Below are 18,572 nucleotides of genomic sequence, written 5' to 3' on the forward strand. Positions count from 1 at the left end.
GTTGGGAGGCGTCTGGTGGAGGCTGTTGCTCGTATAATTTAATTTGGGAAGTCATATTCTCAGAAGGGTACATTGGCTCATGGCCTGATTCTTCTGGTCAAGCCAGTGCGCATTGCTCCAACTCACATGTGCTAGCAGATTTGGCCGCAATGGGCAATGACCCATGCAGGATGCATAGGCAACCACTCCGACCAACCACCGGGGTTGAATTTGCAATTTCCTGTTCAAGGACATGTTCGCTCCCTCGGACTTGAACGTTTAGAGAAGAGAACGAGACAGTCTGTGGACCTGGTGTCGGCTGAGGTGACAGTGCGGAGGCCCCGGCCTTGTCCATGATCCCACGGATGATTTAGACAAGATGAGCAAATACCTGGTCATCGGAGTATCGGTCTCCTCGACTATAACGACAGGGATCCTCTGCTGGGCCGACACGTCTGGGGCTCAGTCGATGGTCAAAAGGACGTACCTAGTGAGTTTGACCGGTGGAGGCATCTCCCTCAAAAAGAAACATCGGGAAGCGTTTGGGTGGCCGACGGATACAAGGATCCGAGATCTCACAAGCATCCCACGAGTCACTCCACACCATCCCGAGTTTGGGAGCCTGGGCGCGGTAACTGAAAGCAGCATCGCGAATCTTGCTCTATATCCTAGCGCAATCTGCTCAAGCTTTTATTGTGTCGGGGCGTCGGGCAGTGAAAGTAAGCTGACAGATGTAGTAAGTAAGGCCACAGCGCAGTGCGTATTCGCTACCGGCTTTCTCATAAACGGCGGTCAGACATAGCCGGGAGATCTTTGGTGTCGATTGCTTTGATATCGCAGGGTAGCAGGTCATGACTTGCTGTACCTCGAGGCCAAGGCGGTGACTGAATGACTGATTGTAGTTGCTGGAAGAAGTCGTGGAAAGAAAGACGATGGATCACAAAACAGGCAAGTGGCCAGGCCAAGACAGACCAGTCTTGTTTTGTACTAGTCTATGAAGACTACTAACTGTTTCTGCACTAGCTCAATATGCCAAAATAGACACGCTAAGCCTTGCATTTTGATCCCATTCCATCTTTCCCTTTTCTCCATCTGGAAAGGTGGCACTCTACACCTCTCAACTGATTATTCTTGTATCATTTGTTGAGCGTCATAATAGAGCCCAGACCAGCGGCCGCTTTAGAGTGCGCTAATCCGACGACCCGAAACGCGGATGTGTTTAGGATGTGAAAAGATGGGTCAGAACCAGCAACCCGATGCTCGTCGTTCTTCAATAGCAGATGCGGACATGGCGAAGTCAAAGCGGCGAAAACTATCACACCCCCAGCGTGGGAGCCACGTTCAGGCACAAGGCCGATCTCGAGCCAAAGATACAAGAAGGATGCCCAGAAAGAGACGCCTCGGCCCTCACCCACCACGAGATCTCCGTCACCAGATTGGCCAGGCAAAACCTGAGACTGGTCTCTCCACTCCTCCAGGGACATCCAACGGGGCGCCGAATTTCACGCTATCATTCGCCAAATCCATCCTCGACAAAATCTGGATCCGTAACAAGAATCAGCACCGGACACAACCGTGGTGGAAATCCCTATCGATGTTGAGGAAAGCAGTCTCCCGGCTTGTCCTCATCGAGCAGGAGGAGTTGTCACTGAGGGGCCGAATCGGCCAGGACACCGCCAACGCAAAAGCCGCGAGGGAAAGGTTCGAACGCGAGACGCAACTTCGCAGGGAAAAAGAGATCTGGGCCGACTGGGCCCGTCAGACCCTGGTGCCGAGGGCTTACCTTGGCTTTTCGGGACTAGTGAGCGACTCTCAATTCGCGCACCTGGGAATTGTGTTGGTAGGCCTCTTGGCCGACGTGGTGAGCAGCGTGGGTCTGCCGACTCCAAACCCGCATGAGCAAATTGAGCAGCGAGGAAAGGTGATTACCACCACAAAAGGGGGCCAATCCGATACGGCGACCACCCAGGCGAGAAGTCTCACGGCCAAGAGCATCAGAGTGACGGGTCTGCAGAGCGGTGAGATCGTGGAGAGGACCTATGACAGCGACGACTTGGGAGAAGTGATTGAGCGAAAGCGACGTGACCATCAACAGGACCTGCAGCCGAGCCGCCCTACCACCCGCACGTGGCCCGACGGAGCTCCAGACCGAGATGCAACGCTTGTCAGAGAGGAAGAACGAGCAGTGGTCATGGCGGGTTCTGCCCCCGATCGCGTCGCTGGAACAGACACGAAAAACCCCAAGCGCAAGGCCGAGAGATCAGCAGCACCATCATCCTCACCATCAGCACCTCTTACAGCTCCCCAAAGGGGTCCGGCCACCGATACTACATCCCACGACTCCAGTCGTGTTGTTGGTGGAGCGGCCGGTCCTGAATTGACAGAAAGAACCACCTTCCTCAAAGAGACACAAGGACAGACGACCCGCGCCGCCAAGGAGACGAGAGTCAAAGGAAAGACCAAGACCAGAGACAACAGCGGTAACAGCGGTAGCAGCAGCAGCAGGACCAAAAAGAGCAGTGGGAAAGGCAAGAAGAACGCCATCGACGACTTGTTCGCCGGCTTGACGTGAAATATGTAGAGTCTTTGCATTCTTCGCATTCTTCGGCAGCGGTATACATACATACATATGTGGACGTATCCGTATTCGTGTGCGTGTCCTCTATCTATCCTCTCTCGATATGCATATGCTCTTGTCTCTTGTCTCTTACTCAACATGAATGTCTCAAAAGTCTTTCGAGAATAAATTTATTTCTTGAAATCTTGATTGGATCTTCAAAGCTATAGCCAAGTATATAGGTATTTTCTCTCGTCACTTAAAAAAAAGGGCGGAAAGAAAACACACCAAGAAGCTCCCCCTCTCCCTCTCTCCCTCCCTCCCATCATCCTTTCAACCCGCTCTCTCTGTCGATCTCCCACAAGCAAAAATCTTTCGACCGTGGAAAAATAAAAATTATTGGCCCGGGGGGGGGGGTTGGACATGAAAAGAACTCGATCGGGGGGGGGGGGGGGGGTATCATGGTTGTTTGTTTGTTTTGCTTTTTCCGAAAACCTCAGCTTTGGAGATTTCCCACATCAGCAACCTGGATTTTTGCCCTTGCGCCCTTCATCAACCCAAGTGAACGCCATGCGGTATGAGTGGCAGAGACCATTAAATGCTGCGCCCTGTGGTCGAGTTTGTTGTGCCTGCCTTTCCCCCTGTTTCAACCAATCCCGCAGCGCCGTTCGCTATGCAAATGCAAGAGGCATCCATTCATCCCCATTCTCGTCATCATCTTAATCCGTTCGATCCCAATGCCGTTATTGCCATTGTGGGGTGTGGTAATGCACCGCACGACTGTGCAGGACGCGGTGGTAATCTGCAAGGGCGTCCTTCCTCCCGGTGCTTATGCCAGCACCACCAGATCCCAAGCTTCGTCGTTCCTATCGACGATACGGGTCTTGTCCACCATATCCACCTCTGTCCCTATCTCGCTCCCTGTAGTCTCTTCCCATGTCTCGGTCTCTGTCTCTCCTATCCCGGTGCCCATCCCTCTCGCGTTCCCAGTCCCGCCCGGGACTTCGACTTCTTGGCCTTCGCTCCCGGTCACGATCTCTGTCTGCTGGTTCCCTCCCACTCGGCTCCTCATAGCGTATCGGTTCACCATAGTCAGGGGGTCCATCACGGTACCCAGGCCGATCGTCCCTGCGTCGGTGCTTCGGCGGAGCGGCATGAGGGTCGGCACTCGAGTATGGAGGAATATATGTGTCACGATTACCACCACCTGCAGGACCGCCGGCACCTCCACCAGTGGCAGGAGGGGCTCGAGATCTTGGTAGGGGTGGACCGCGCCCGTCATCACGATAAGGGGGAACTTCTGGAGGCCCATGGCGATACGAGTCGACTTCTGTAGGTGGTAATCGTGGTGGCATTGTATGATCGCCAGGGGGTCGTCGCGGGTACGAGTCATCATAAGGCGGACGATGACCTTGGTCGTAGGGTGGCATGTCACGATGCGGAGGATAAGGATTCGCACCTCGATAGTCACCGCCGCCGCCGTAAGCACCATTCTGAGGAGGTGGACCCGGTGGTCGTCTGTTGTAGGGTTGGTTGTTGTTGTGGCCGTTGGCGTATGGTGGTCTGCCACCCGGCGCACGAGCACCAGGAGGTGGGCCGCCACCACGCATTCCTTCATATGGTGGGAGCGGCCTCCCGCTGATACCCCATTCTCCCTGCGGGCCGATACCTACAGAGCCACCAGCTGGTGCAGGCGGTCGTTTCGTTCTTTGGTCTCTGAACTTCTTTCGATCCAACTCATGTGACTCTTCAAATGAGGGTAACTCTTCGGGTCTAGCTGGGTAGGGTGCAGAGTGAAAGTAAGGATGTTTGAGGGCGTCGATGGCGTTTATTCGTTTTCGCCAATCCAACTTCAGAAGCTCGCTCAGCAGCGAGAGCGCTAGAGGCTCGAGGTCGCGGAACTGACGGGTGAGCGTGGGAGGCATTTGTTCAAATTCCAGGATAGCATCAGCGCCAGGAAGTTCTCGCCAGCCGGGCATATTCTCCTCTGTAGGGGATCCCAGCAGCTCAAAGATCAATCTGGCCTGATTCAGATCGCTGTCTCCGGTCAAGATGGGCTTGTGTTTGAACATTTCGCCAAAGACACAGCCCACTCCCCACATATCGATCGCAGTGGTGTACTTGCGCAATTGGAGCAGCAGTTCTGGTGGCCGATACCATCGTGTCACAACCAAAGTAGTGTATTCTCGGGTGGCTTCTCCGCCTCCTTGACCTGGCTTGGGAGGCTCGTCGTCATAAGGACGCGCGAGCCCGAAATCCGCAATCTGGAGGATGCCTCGATTATTGATGAGCAGGTTGGCAGTCTTCATGTCTCGATGGAGGATTCTGTTCTCGTGGAGATATGCGCAGCCTTCGAGGAGTTGCTTCATGTAGCACTTGATCTGCGGCGTGGTGAAATTGACATCGGGGTTTTCCAGGAGTCCTGATAGATCGTGGTCCATGTACGGTGTCACCATGAACATGCTCGTTTTCTTGCTCGCATTCTTGGGTCGCTCGACGGCCATCTCTGCCAGCTTCAAGACGTTGATGTGGTCGAGTTGTTTTAACAACTTAATCTCCCGCAGTGCGGTTATGGGGAATCCATCCTTCTCGTTGTGCATCAAGATCTTTTTCAGCGCCACAATCTGTCCCGTCCTCTTGGACCTCGCTTTGGACACTTCGCCAAAAGTTCCCTCGCCCAGTTTCCCCATGTATTCATACTCCGTGATTCTTGAGCAGCCGTGGAACCGGGGCCTGCCATCTTCGAGGAATTCGAGGCTCTTGCGGGGGTGTCTTGCATCCGAGGACATCGCGACCACTGTTTTCACGACCTGGAGCAGCCGTCCGTGGTAGGATAATGCTGTGCGCTGCCGAGGTCAGGGTATGACAGCCTCAGTACACCGCAACCGTGATGGCAATGGATGATGTCCAAGCCAAAGTGTTTGCGCTTTTCTGCCGTTGCGTCGGAGGAGCTGAGGATCGCTATCGACAAGGCCGAGGCCAGAAAGGATCAAGTGGTTTCGTCATCTAGTCGCAAAGACGCTAGATAGGGAAGGGGTCGCAGAATCGAAGGTGCCGAGTGATGATGATATTCAGGTGAGGTTGGGAATGTGCAGGACGGGACATGCGCAAGTTCCAGCGGAAATCAAGGCCGATTCACACGCGGTCGGGTTGAGGGCATCGACAATGTGCGATCTCTTTGTGCGGGTGGATGTGATCAAGACACGATCTCACGCTGCCGGCAAGATGATTAGGATTTGGCTTTTACAACTGTCGCGATGCCGGACTTGGGGGCATGGTCATTGGGCAGTAATGAGACCCTGCAGATTCGAGTAGAATTGGCATGATCCTCGCTTGTCCCCCAGATCGGGTGTCGTTCGCGTGCAGCGCCTTGCCCGATGAGCGGATAAACAGTTGTTCCGGCAAGGCTGGGATTCAGAGGCGCCACCAGCCCTGCTTGAAGGGCCACAGGGCTTACTTTCAAACTTGCGAGAGTAAACTTTCCGAAAACATTCTAGTTATGGCTTGTTTGAGTTTGTGGGCCGTGAGCCGGTATGTTTGACCCTGACGCACTATACAAGCGAAGCTGTTGCGGATTGACACCAGTACACAGAGGGACATAGACACGTCAGGGCTGAGTGACGCTCATGTTGGACGGGACGCCTGAATAACTCTCCAGACCCAAAGCCACCTCATTGTCCAGCAGTTCACATTGAGACTCGACTTCACCTCTCCTTTCACGATTCAACGTTGTGACCCAAAGTAGACCTATCATCGCTCTCTCTTACCTCACCTTACAAACGCATATCCCAGCCATGGTCGGAGGGAGTTGCCTTTGCGGAAACGTCAAGTTCAATCTCGACGTTGACCCCGAGGCCGCGGATATGGTAAAAAAGTCCCAATGCCTAAATACATGCAAAAGAGATGTTCATATTCAGGGGCAAAATTAGCAAACGAAAGCATGCCACTGTCGGCCCTGTCGCAAAATCACCGGTGCAGTTGCGTCGCTCAACCTGAACGTTCCCGCAAAGGCATTCACCCTTACAAGCGGCAAGTTGAAGACGGTCAAGACGAAACACGTCGATGAAGGCTTTGAATTTTCCCTGTCCTTCTGTCCCGAATGTGGGAGTCCTATCTACGCAATACCTCATGGGCTAGGGGCGCAAGACGTTCTTGTGATTCAAGTGGGGACGCTTGACGACGCCAGCGTACTGGAGAAGGTACCGGCGGTTGAGATGAACGTGAAGCATAGACTGCAGTGGGTCAAGGAGGTTGAGGGGGCTGAACAGAGGGAAAAATATGGATGATACTGATAGTTTTGAGTCTCGGGATAAGGTATTCATGCCCACTGCACTCTGTCCGGCGGCAATGAATCCTTGTCTGGTCGATTACGTTGCCAATGTTTGCAGCTTCCCGGCTAGTCTTCCGTCAGGTCTCCATACTCCCACATACCCCTTCGTTCCTTCTTTGCTTCCTCCTGGAGCTCTCGGAACCTTGCCAATGTGTCTGCAGACTGTCTTTCCCACGCCTTCAGTTTGACTGGGACCATGGCCAGTCCTTCGCGAATGACCTCTGCATTGATGCTTTCATCGATTTTGTTGGACGCCTTCGGGTCAAGCAGAGAAATGTGCAGCGTTCCTTCCGGAGCGATGTAATCCACGTTCGCAACCAGCTCGCGGCCGTCCGTCTGCTCTGCAATGAAATCAACGGTGTCTCGGAGATACTGCTCAGCAGTGGGAAGTTGCAGGAAGGACAGGACGGCATCAGTTGCCTGCGGCTTGAGCTTCTGGGTGGAGAATTGTGGTTGAGTCAACGGTCGCAACCGGGTCCAGGGAACGGTTTCCGAGTTGCCATAGTCAAGGTAGATCAAATCCACTTTCTTCCCGTCACGGTCTACTCTCCTTACTCTCGCTCGATACCACTGGTCGTCCACAGTAAACTTGGCAGCAACGATGTCTCCAACCTTGGGTGGCCCGGGCAGTGGTTGGTCGTTTGCCTTATTCAAATGGAAGGACTTGAAGGCATTCATGAGCTCAGTCAGGCTTGCGGTGCCAGCACCGATTTGTTGAACCTTGAGTTTTCCAGTCTCGTCAACGTGTGTCACCATCACATCGCGATAGTCCTTTCTTCTTGAGGTCGACTGAGCTGCCTCTCCGTTGGTGCCGTTGGTGCCATTTGAAGCAGGTTCAGCTTCGTCTTCGTCGGCGTCCTTGCTCGGGTCCCAGTCGTGCCAAATGCCCTTCCTAGCCTCCTTTGCCTTCTTCTCGGCCGCAAACAGCTCATTTGCATGTCCGCTTTTTTCGGCCGAGTATGCATGAACTTCTGCAAGCCCTTCCTCTAATAGAGCTCGTGCAAAGTTTTCGCGGCCAACATACATGGTGCCGATGAACCCGCCAACTTTGTCGGTGTCCTCCACGTCGATCTCCACATCACGCTGCATACATCTTCTGTTGGCAAAGTCGTAGGCTTCCTGTCCAAAAGGCTCGGCGGTGTCTCCAGGCTGACGGGCAGGCTTCGGCGTCCGGATACCAGAAAGAACAAAAGTCAATTTTGCATTCTCGCGAGGAACAAGAACCACGAATCGAGAACCAGTCCTAACGAAGTCGACCACAGCTGGAACCTTTTTCTGTCTTTGCAGCACTGATGCCTCCATCTTGGCCTTTTGTAAGCTTTCGGAATAGTCCTGATAGTGCTTGGCTGCAGGGGGTTTGTCCGACCACATGCCTTTACCGTCTTTCTGAGCCGATTCCTCAGCGAGAAGCAGCGCATCGTAGTCGGGCGAGCGATCGTCGTCGTCTCTTCGATGCCGAATGACAGACGCATAACCGGCCTCTACCAGGGTCAAAGCGACATTCTTTCCACCCACAGTCACAGTGGCCACCTCGCGTTCTTCGAACCCTTCTGAAGCTGGCTTCTTGCCGTCGATGCTCACCTTGACGTGCTTCCCGATCAATCGCTTCCTGAGGAACTCCTTTGCCTCGGCGCCGAACGCAGATTGTTTCGGATCTGAAGGCTTGGGTTGACGGATGCTGGACAGGGTCACTTTGCGTTCGTCCCCAGATCGAGTTCGAAGGAAGACCGTCTCGGCATTGAGAATCCTGGAGACTGTGAAGTCCGCCTCCTGCACTCCGGCGGCTTTGGATGCTGAAACGCCGGTGAAGACGCCCTTTCTGGCATTCTTTGCTGCGTTCTCGGCGTTTCTAAACTGGGCCATCTGATTGCCCAGCAAGGTGACGTGTTGGTCATTGGAGCGAGCCAGCCCAGCCTCAAGGAGAAACATGGCAATATTTCCTTTGGGGTGCAGGACATTTGCAATGAGTTGATTTTGCGGCGTCACTCCCAGAAGTTCGACGGAGCATTTGCGCTGATGTAACCTCTCGTCCACGAAGGCGTGTGCCTCGGTGCCATAGGGCTCAGCAGGGACCTCTTTCCCTTCCGGCGTAGTTCTCTTGGTCGCAGGAGTTCGTATTCCAGCCAGGACGAGCATGGTTTGAATGTGTTTGCCCGGAGTGAGCAAGAGACGAGCAATCAAGCGGTCTCCTGTCAAAACCCTCTCTATGATAGCTTCGATTTTCTTGCCCTTGTATTGATCAACCAAGGCATTGGGGTCGGAGACCTCGGACGAGTTCTCGATCTGACCACCCTTGGCCCACAGACCTTTGCCTTGAGATTTGGCATCGGCCTCCAATGATCTCAGCTTGTCAAGGTATGCCAAGGCGTCTTCATCGTCCTCTTTCTTCCCAGCATCCTCGCGCACTTTGGCCCAACCTTCTTGGACGAGGAGATCGGGCAACTCAGCGCCGTTCGGGAGTCTGACCCGTCCATATTCACGCTTTGTGGTGGGAATGGCATAGAGGACTTGGAATTGAATGACCTTGCCGAGGACCAGCTCGCGGACGAATTCGCGGGACTGAAAGGCAAAGGGCTGCGCAGGGTTAGCTGTTGGCCCTTGTAGGTCTCGTGAGGGATATACCACCGACCTCGTCACCTTCTCTTTTCAATCTCGGGGCACTGACGTAGGCCAGAGACAAGGTTCGTTCGGCTCCTTTTGCATTGGTGATGATCAAAGTGTCGCCTGACAGGATGCTCTTGACCCGAGCTTGGAGGAGGGCCATTGTGAGATCGGGAGTGGTATGCGGGAGAGGAGAATGGTCAATAGAGCAAGACAATGATACAGAAGTGAGTAACGCTATGCAAAGAAAGTGTCAATGCAAAGTGAATAAGAATACCAAGCTGCTGGAAGCTCAACAAGCGGTGGGAGTGCAGCAGTCTTGTGGACAGTTTTCGATTTATTTACGAGCGCATTTGGGTGATGGGTGTGAAGGCAATTAATTTGTGGGGTAAGAATAATCAGGGATCTCGTGCCCACCGCCTACCGCCCACCGTGCCGCCTGATGTCCGGCCCAGTGGGAGCCTCTCGGTGCCTCTGAGTGCCTGTCACGCCTCTGAATTCATGCCTAACAGTTTAGTGAAGGAGGCATGTCTGTTTAAGCCTAGTGAGGCTAGTTTGGGCTCGTATTATGGCATTTGACGTCACCATTGATAGGTTAGAGCAGAACGGAAAAAAGCAGCGGGAGAGCAAGCCAAAATGGGGAGTACCTGACTCGCGTGCTCGTCGTTCACTACCAAGACAACACCAATACCTACAAGTACTTGGTAGACATCAAAGAGAGACGTACATTTTGTACGCTCCTCCATAGCGAATATCTGACCCCTTGTATCAAAAAACCAAAACCTCTAGACGGAGATGACCGTGCACATTGTACAAACTAGAGTGTATCACGGCAGCTGCTCCTTCCTGTTTGAGGTCATTCCTTGTCTTATCTCTGATGGTTGCGGGGTATTTAGGATCCTTGCCTGACTGCGTCTGCGTCTGTGTGTCTTTGATGGAGGGCAGAATCAAAAACCAATACGACCATGTCGTGCATCCTATATCTGTCCAACGCCATCTGTTTTTCAGATCAGTCCTTTCTGTGTCCATGACAGCCGCCACTGGTGTTTGCAAGACTGAGCCAAGTCAATTACTTACATCTCCTTGTCGCAGCCTTACCCCCTTTCTCCTTCAGCCTCGTATCATCTCCCTACCCACCCCGCCCCTCACTTGCCCCTTCAAACATGAACAATACTGATCCAACCCACCGCAAGGGTGTCGTTGGCAATCCCAATGCCAACTTCTGGCTCTATGACTCCAAGACGGGGTTCGACCTGACACACCCGCCCACGCTCACCTCACCCACGCCTTCTCCCAACTATACGGTAAAGACAACAACCCTCCCCATCACCATCCATCCGCCGAAATCGGCCCTCGTCATTATCGACATGCAGAACTTCTTCCTCTCCCCTAAACTCGGACGGCCAGAGGACTCCAAGGGCCTGGTCGCACAGCAGCAGCTTCTCAAGTACGCCATCCCGGCGGCCCGGAAAGCGGGCGTCCGCATCATCTGGTTGAATTGGGGTTTGACCGACCAAGAAATCGCCGAGATGCCGCCGGGCACTCTCCGCGCGTTTGGTTTCGAAACCGTCCTCGCGGGCGAGTTTGAATCCTACGACAAAGTCGAGAAAAAGCAAGCAGCTGTCGACTCGCACGGTGTCAACGAGGGGTGCCATGAGTTCCCAGACCCACAGATCGAAACGTCGGGCAAGAACCCGCGGATCTACAAGGGACTGGGAAGTGAAATTGGCCCTGTAACCCTCGATGATGGCAACACGACCCAAGGCGGACGGTTGCTGATGCGTGACACGTGGAACGCCGACTTGACCCCGGAACTGAAGCAGACGTACGAGACAGACGGTAAGAAGGCTAATCCACCAGATGTATGGATCCACAAGAACCGCATGTCTGGGCTCTGGGGTCAAAGCACCTTGTGCACAGAGTTTCTTGAGAAGGAGGGCATCAAGACGTTATTTTTCACTGGAGTGAACACGGATCAATGTGTGGGTGGGAGTCTTCAGGATGTAGGTCAAAGTGGAATTACCATTCCTTTCTTCCCCCCCCTCCCCCCCCCTCCCCTCTCTCTCGCTCTCTCTTTTCGAATGACCAAGGCCCAATTCATGGCTAATCTCGGTTTTGTTGACAACTAGGCATTCACAAAAGGCTACGACGTGGTTCTGCTCTCCGATGGTGCCGCCACCACGAGCCCATTGAGCAGTCAGGAGAGTATCGAATTCAACTGCGCAAAGACTTGGGGTTTCTGTACTACCTGCAAGGACTTTGCGGAGGGGTTGGGCTTGTAAGACAGCATGGCGGCTAAAATGAGGCATGAACACACGCAAAGTTGAATTGATTATCGACTTGCTCTCGTCTTGAATAATCCATGGTCCTCCACCTGGCCGTCCTTGCCATACATTCTACCTATCGACGCCTTGCTTTGAGATGCGTGACCTTTGAATAACAGTCAATGTCCTCCACCTGGCCGTCCTGCCTATCAACCCCCACAAAATCAGTCCATCGCACCCATTCCAACTAGGACCTCACGATCGACGTCCACCTCTGCCACGTCCGCAACCCCGTCCTTGCCAGCCGCCACGAAATGCGGCAGGTTGGCTGGGAGGAGCCGCCTCGGCCCAACGGCTCTCTATCGTCGATGGACAGAGAGCAGTGGGAACGGACGAGGCAGATGCCGACGTCGGAGAAGCGGCACCCGGCTCTTCGACTGTCGGATTTGGCGCGGCGGCATCCACCGGCGCCGGGACGGGCACTTGGCCAAAACCTTCGATCTGCGCCTTGAGACCCTTGATGTGGATGGTGTAGGTGTGAAGCTTTTTGTTTTGCTTCGTCAACATCTCCTCCCGGCGCCGCGAGAGGTCCTTGTCGGAGAACGTCGCTGAGCGTAACTCCTTGTTCGCCTGCTCCAGCTGCCTGGTCAGCCGGTCTCGGACGCCACCAAGCACGCTCGATTGTTCCAAGGCCGCCTCCTTTTCCTCCGTGAGTTGCGCGATGGCGCTTTCCTTCTCTTTGATCTCATTCTCCTTTTGTTGGAGAGTTTCCTGCATTTCGCTCAGTCGCGCCAAAGCGTCTTGGTGCTCCTTGATCCTGGACTCTTGTTCGGCCATGGTGGCTTCTTGCTTCTTGATCAAAGAATCCCGTTCTTCAAGTATTGCTTGCTGTTGGTGGGCGAGGTCATCCTTGCCCTTCATGGATTCACTGTCGTCTTTCATCTTGATTATGCAACGTTGTAGCTCATTGTTGAGCCCGTCGTTGCGTTCATGACAGGATGCAATAGTCTCATTCATGCCCACGATACTCGCGGCTTGCTCCTGGATTGTGTTGCTGAGGTTGCGGATTTGAAGGTCCAAATCCTTGATTTTCCCATTTTGCGTCACTTCGAGATCTCTGGATCCACGTATGCGATGATAAATGACGTTGAGAAAGCAAAGCATGGCTGCTACAACTCCGAGAACAGCAATGATGCCCAGACTGCCTCCAACGAAAGGCTGAGAAGGGGGAGTGACCTCACTCTTGCCGACGATGGTTGATATTTCAAGACGAGGTTGACGCTGGATCACCGGGCACGTTGGTCGCAGGACTCCTTCTTCGACCGGCAGGGGGATGCATGTTTTGACGAGGGCGGGATTGTCGACGATATGGATGTTGATGGGTCCGGCTGTCGACTCCGGTACAACGAAGCGTTGCCTTTCTATCCATGTCTCGGATGCAAAGAGCGAGGCCCCCAAAAAGTCCTTTGCATTAGGTGGGAAGTCTTCTTGTTTGGCATCGATGACAGAGCTCTTGGAACGTCGGGAGGAAGCGCTCCACCAATCGTACAGACCCAGGCGTTCAAAGACCATCATCCAAACGATGTGGTCGGTTGCCATGATTGATGATCAAGGATGATGTATGTATGATTGTTTTGAGAGCAAAAGCCAGAGAGTCCACGCGTGAGGAGCTTCCCAGTCTAGTCGAGGCAAAATGGAGAGAGTGTATGAGTCGACAGAGTTGTCTGGGAAGTTCTTTGTTTTTGAAAAGTACCCAGTCGTGTTGGCAACGACGGCGCAACTCCCCTTTGCTATGTCGGGCAGAAAAGGTCTTGCAAACAAGGCGCCGACGCAAAGGCTGAAATGATGTGTGAGTTGTTTCCTCTGGTACAATATTGGTGGCGTGCGATGTACTTACTGATATCTTTTCAGCAAAAACCTGACTAGAAAGGCTGTTGTAACAGTGTACTCACGGAGGGAGACGTGTTTCACTCTTTGGCGGCGAAGTGCTGAGGAAACGCAGGTCAACGCAGAAATCTAGTCTCATAGGACGAAGAGTGATGTCAGTCGATGGAGGAGATCGAAAGATTTCAGACAGGGCACACTGGATGAATGTCGAGGGACTGGGAGAACGAGACAAAGGTGGGAGTGGGAACCGACTATGACAGATAAGACTTTGCAGAAGAGATTGTTTCGAACGTGAAGTGATGAGAAAGAGATTGTTCTGAACGTGACCAATCAATTCAATAGCCTCGAGAGCCATTCGAGAAGCTGATTGCTGAAATCATGCTGCCAGACCCGACCCAGCACAACAAGCCGCCAAGGTGTCTATATACCTTGAACATTAGCCCAGGCTGCAAAATGAGACGAAAGCGTTGCCAATAGTTAGCAAGCAAACATCAGCCAAGGTCAACATACCTCAGCGCTAGGAACAGCGTCAGAAAGTATCTGAGAGGAAAAGGAGGGAACGGTCCAAGAGAGAGTTTGCATCGCAAGAATGGGGTATCATGTATTGGTACAGTGCCGCCCAACGGGAACAAGTCCTGCTCTCCATATCAGAGCGCGGTTTTCTTCTCACCATGAACGCCGTAGTAGGTTCAAGGTTGACCGAGGTCATTTTCATGTACATGCTGGCTCAGTGTATCTCCATCATAAATCACGGATGAGGCATCGTTCCATCAGTTATATTGTCGCTCAAGATAAAGTCGTTAAAAGTGGGCTGTCCAAATGTCTCCGCCCAATCCCACTCGAAAGTCATCGGCATCTGCCACAAATCCTGGGGCACAAAGGGATGTTGAAAAGACCCAACATTGAGAGGCGACATTGTGGAACTGGGCATCTGCTGACTACCCATGTCTGGACTCAGACCTGGAGCCGAGATCGGGTCAGTATAATCATTATCGAATGTTGGCATGTTGAAGAACTGGTTGTTAGTCTTCATGTTATTGCCTGTACCATTACCGGCATTGGGTGTCACAGGTGTGGCGGTTGTGGTTGTTGGTGGCATGGTGCTCGTAGTACGTGGCGAGGCGCCAGCACCGCTTGATCTTCGAGATCCGGTCTTGCGCCCGTTTATCTGTGCCTGAACCTGTGCCATGGATGATTGGTTGACGCGCATAACTTCTTCAGGCACAAGCCTGCGTTTTCGTTTTGAGCCTTCCTTCTCGGCCTTTTCAATCACCACTCGTGCAATACGTGCAAACTCTGAGCACACTGTGAGCATGCGGTTCAACGATCCAGAGCCTTCGTCATGCGCGACGTTCGAAAGAAAGTTGACGACGAGGTCCATCAGCTTTATGTCGGCTCTCGCGCGGGTGTCTTGAGGATTTTGGAGGATGTTGGCAAAAAGGGTGACCAATGCCGAAACGGGGAAGTATAAAATCAGCCAGACGCAAGCAAAGTCACCTTGTGGGATGTATTTGATGAGGTGGATCGAGGCCCGTGCAGCTGAAACGCAAAGGGCCGCAGAAGAGAAGACCCTTGGATTGAGAGGCCGCGCATTGAGACCTTGGATGGCATATTCCGATAGTCGACTGGTCCAATAGCCGTGATGGACCGACATCCGGTGAATTGTAGTCAAGCAATTGTAGTATGAGAAATGAAGGACGACGATGTGTAGAATGAGCGGGGTGTGCGACGTCTTGATCTCGTGCTCCGGCCGGAAATCCAGAGGAATGCTGTCCTTCCAAGCTTCCAACTCCTTGTCGAGCTCGCCGATGGTGTTCAGAAGCTCACCATCACTTTGCTTGGAAGCTCTGACAGAATAGAGCTGACGGTACACCTTGCTTGAAATAATGGCAAATTCACACATGAGGCGGAAGAGGTTTATCTTACTCTTACCGTCGGCCAACGGGACATTTCCAATGTTATCCGGGGGGTCCTCCGAAGGTAGCTCGACGTTCATGTCATCATCGTCCTGTGCAGGGGGTCTACCAGCCCGGAGGCAGGCGTCCTTATCCAGAAGATATGCAATCCAAAAGACTCGTTTGCGCTGTTCGACTTCGATGGGGTTGAGGTTGAATGCCGATCCTCGCTTGTGCAGTCCTATCGTGTGTGAACATCGAATGGCAGCAGCAATCAGAAAGAAAGACGGCTGGGGATTTGGTGTGCCTTGCAAGAACAGAGCCATGCCGAGAAGAGCCTGAACGCTTAGAAGATCGGTGTTTCGCATAGTCAGTTCGGTGATGACGCCCATGGCATTTTTGAGATAAAGCCATGCCTTTTGGTCATCTTCTTGCGGAACAACATTACTCATGACTCTGATTCGATAGGCAATGGCGAGAGCAACGTTTATGCTCGCCCACCACCCACTCCCTTCATATGGATCCTTGGAATATTGTTTCTCGACGAGGTGCATGAACGTAGGTTCATGGAACAATGGGAACATGCAGTTGAAGTTTTCAAAGAAATCCTTGAATAATGACAAAGCTTCTTCCTTTGGCGGCAGCGGTTTGAAGACCCGGCGGACAAAGATGTCTCCAAACACCTCGGGCTTCCAGTATTGCCACTTGGTATCGTCTTCGTTGACAGCGTTTTGAATGGTTTCCTGGAAAGAAGTATCCCCAGTCTTTTCGTTGACCCACTCTATACCTTTACTCGAGAAGATGGAGAAGGCCGAAGATGATCCTGGATGACGTGTTAGAACCAAGGGTACAGGCAAGCAATAACGAGAATACACACCAATGTATCTGGTCTCGCCAACATTGTTGGTGACAAGCGAGCACATTGCTTCGGAAAGATTTTCTACGTCGTCCCTGCTTGGTCTATCACCATCTGTACTCGGAGAAGTCATATTGTCCCTAGGGGTTTCAAGGGATTCCCGTTGTGAGCCAGGTCGGGGGGAATTTTCGGCCACGGTAGAATTAGCACCGCTCTTCGCAGTACCCGGAGAGTCTGTCTTGTGTGTTGAGGAGAAGTCTCTTGACGAGGCCTTTTCGGCGAGACGCTTCTCCAGCGTCCCCAAGTCGGTCTTTCCTACATCTTCTTCGCTGAGGAGGCCAGACATTCGTAATAGAGACTCCATGCGGCCGAGGCGATTTTCGAGGCCCTCGATATATTTGGCTCTGTCACGGCAATCAGTTTTCCAGCGATGCTATTTTTGTGGGATCCGAGAATAACATACCCCTTTGGAGGATTCCGCTTCTTCTCGACCTGTGTGAAGATACATTCTGTCTTGTAGTTGATGCAGTGACCACATTTGGGCATCTTGCCGTCACACTTGATCTTTTTCTTTCTGCACATGTCGCAAGCCTGCAGCCACCGTCAGAAGGTACGGTTCTTATTTGGTAAATGTGTAGAGAATCGCACCCTTGCAATGCGCCGGCGCTTGGGATCATTGTCGTCTGCACCTCCATCATTGAAATCACCAAAATATGCACCAGGCGGTAGAGTCGGGGGTATAGGAGTGCCGTCTGGGTGATATGCTCCGAATATTTGTGGAGGCTGTTGGGACACGAATTGGGACATGTCATAACCCATGCTGTCAATGCTGCCACGAGGGTCCATGGTCACTCTTCTCGGCGACGCCGCCGCCACCTTCGTAACTCAAGGAGGATTCGTATAGGCTGGAGAGGAACTCGTGGAACTACGCTGAATGCAGGTACCCGCTTGGGAGAGGACGGAAATCCGGATGCTTTATTAGGAGTAAGTCACTGCACTCATTGTGTTTGCGAATGTCCTGAAACGTCGTCCTTCGCCACTGGGGCATGGGACAAGATTGACTCAATGAGCAGACAGTCGACGGAAGAGACCTGGGGAGGGACGAGGTTTTGCAGATGGGCAAATCTCAGCACAAAATTGATTGGGGCAGAATGGAAAATGTGAATATGAAGTTGATTAATCAGGCAGAAAATGAAGTCGTGATTCAGGAATTTCAGGAAGGTTGAAAGTGTATCAAGTAGTTCCGGCGAGAACCATGATCCAGATACGATTTACGAGGGGATGCGCAGTGGTGCAAGGATGCGGATCCATTCTCGCCATCACCAAACCCGCCCAGCGTTTAGGTGCACCAGGCCTAGCTTGTCAGTCGCTCGGCCGGCTATGACGATGGAGGGTAGCCCTGTGGGTTTCAGGGTGGCACGGGTAAGTGACTGGGCAGGGGGCCACCACCTGCTGCCCTGTGTGTATTAGGGGGCCCGTTGAAATCAATGGTGGGGTTGTACCCATGCTTAAAAGGGAGCGTCATACCGAAGCCCCCAAACTCTCAGGCTCCAGGCACCAGTATTTGCATTTCCCGAGACCTCAAAACCCCCCAGCCATTTGCCGCCATTTTCATTCGACAAAGTGACTACGAGTAAGGCCAGCGGCAACCTCCATTACCTGGTACTGATTCACGATTCCATCACTTTTTCCAAGTGCCGGGGTTAAGTGCTCGTATTTCCTTGCTCAGAGCCTGCCTGCAGTCAGCAAAACGTGAACCATGGCACCATCATAGCCTGGTCATTGCGGGCTGGCACCGCTTGTTCGCTTCGTCCCATGGATTTTCCCCGGCATGTATCAGACTACGACAGTTCCAGCTTGCAATTCTCACCTCACTCCTTTGGGAAAGATAAATCAGTTTCACCAACCTCGAATCAGTCACCAGTACTCGTTATGGGGGAACGAGGTCTTGTTCTTGTCATGGCCAACGGAACCCCTGCCAGGGGATTTTGACTGCGCCCTCTCACCCTCTCCCTCTCCCATGCACCTACGTACAGTACCTCGAACCACCTCGCACCACCTTCGCGGACCTGCATCCTCTTTCCTCCCTCTCTCGCGACTGACCGAAGCCTCAGATCACACTCGAAACGCAGACGGACGCACAAGACAACTCAATCCGAAATCTCCGTTCATCCGCTCCGCTCTCGAGCGTGCTCCGTATCCG

At 52.9% G+C, this 18,572-nt stretch overlaps 7 protein-coding genes across 7 annotated transcripts; 3 read left to right on the plus strand and 4 right to left on the minus strand.

Moving 5' to 3' along the window:
* Nucleotides 1-1,213: 1,213 nt before the first annotated feature.
* Z517_10592 (uncharacterized protein) lies at nucleotides 1,214-2,551 on the plus strand (the record flags this gene model as incomplete). Its single annotated transcript, XM_013424201.1, has 1 exon — nucleotides 1,214-2,551. One exon carries the CDS (start codon nucleotides 1,214-1,216, stop codon nucleotides 2,549-2,551), a length of 1,338 nt encoding a protein of 445 aa, XP_013279655.1.
* Nucleotides 2,552-3,402: 851 nt separating this feature from the next.
* Nucleotides 3,403-5,325, minus strand: Z517_10593 (serine/threonine-protein kinase bur1; the record flags this gene model as incomplete). The annotated part of the gene is made up of 1 exon (XM_013424202.1): nucleotides 3,403-5,325. One exon carries the CDS (start codon nucleotides 5,323-5,325, stop codon nucleotides 3,403-3,405), a length of 1,923 nt encoding a protein of 640 aa, XP_013279656.1.
* Nucleotides 5,326-6,330: 1,005 nt separating this feature from the next.
* Nucleotides 6,331-6,822, plus strand: Z517_10594 (uncharacterized protein; the record flags this gene model as incomplete). Its single annotated transcript, XM_013424203.1, has 2 exons — nucleotides 6,331-6,402; nucleotides 6,466-6,822. The coding sequence occupies 2 exons, from the start codon at nucleotides 6,331-6,333 to the stop codon at nucleotides 6,820-6,822; spliced, it is 429 nt and encodes a 142-aa protein (XP_013279657.1).
* Nucleotides 6,823-6,932: 110 nt separating this feature from the next.
* On the minus strand, nucleotides 6,933-9,630 carry Z517_10595 (uncharacterized protein; the record flags this gene model as incomplete). Its single annotated transcript, XM_013424204.1, has 2 exons — nucleotides 6,933-9,440; nucleotides 9,496-9,630. The coding sequence occupies 2 exons, from the start codon at nucleotides 9,628-9,630 to the stop codon at nucleotides 6,933-6,935; spliced, it is 2,643 nt and encodes an 880-aa protein (XP_013279658.1).
* Nucleotides 9,631-10,630: 1,000 nt separating this feature from the next.
* On the plus strand, nucleotides 10,631-11,749 carry Z517_10596 (uncharacterized protein; the record flags this gene model as incomplete). Its single annotated transcript, XM_013424205.1, has 2 exons — nucleotides 10,631-11,470; nucleotides 11,597-11,749. 2 exons carry the CDS (start codon nucleotides 10,631-10,633, stop codon nucleotides 11,747-11,749), a joined length of 993 nt encoding a protein of 330 aa, XP_013279659.1.
* Nucleotides 11,750-11,986: 237 nt separating this feature from the next.
* On the minus strand, nucleotides 11,987-13,330 carry Z517_10597 (uncharacterized protein; the record flags this gene model as incomplete). Its single annotated transcript, XM_013424206.1, has 1 exon — nucleotides 11,987-13,330. One exon carries the CDS (start codon nucleotides 13,328-13,330, stop codon nucleotides 11,987-11,989), a length of 1,344 nt encoding a protein of 447 aa, XP_013279660.1.
* Nucleotides 13,331-14,366: 1,036 nt separating this feature from the next.
* Z517_10598 (uncharacterized protein) lies at nucleotides 14,367-17,215 on the minus strand (the record flags this gene model as incomplete). The annotated part of the gene is made up of 4 exons (XM_013424207.1): nucleotides 14,367-16,336; nucleotides 16,391-16,773; nucleotides 16,833-16,960; nucleotides 17,018-17,215. The coding sequence occupies 4 exons, from the start codon at nucleotides 17,213-17,215 to the stop codon at nucleotides 14,367-14,369; spliced, it is 2,679 nt and encodes an 892-aa protein (XP_013279661.1).
* Between the last annotated feature and the right edge of the window lie 1,357 nt (nucleotides 17,216-18,572).

Source organism: Fonsecaea pedrosoi (genome assembly GCF_000835455.1).
Source record: "Fonsecaea pedrosoi CBS 271.37 unplaced genomic scaffold supercont1.7, whole genome shotgun sequence".
NCBI lineage: Eukaryota > Fungi > Ascomycota > Eurotiomycetes > Chaetothyriales > Herpotrichiellaceae > Fonsecaea > Fonsecaea pedrosoi.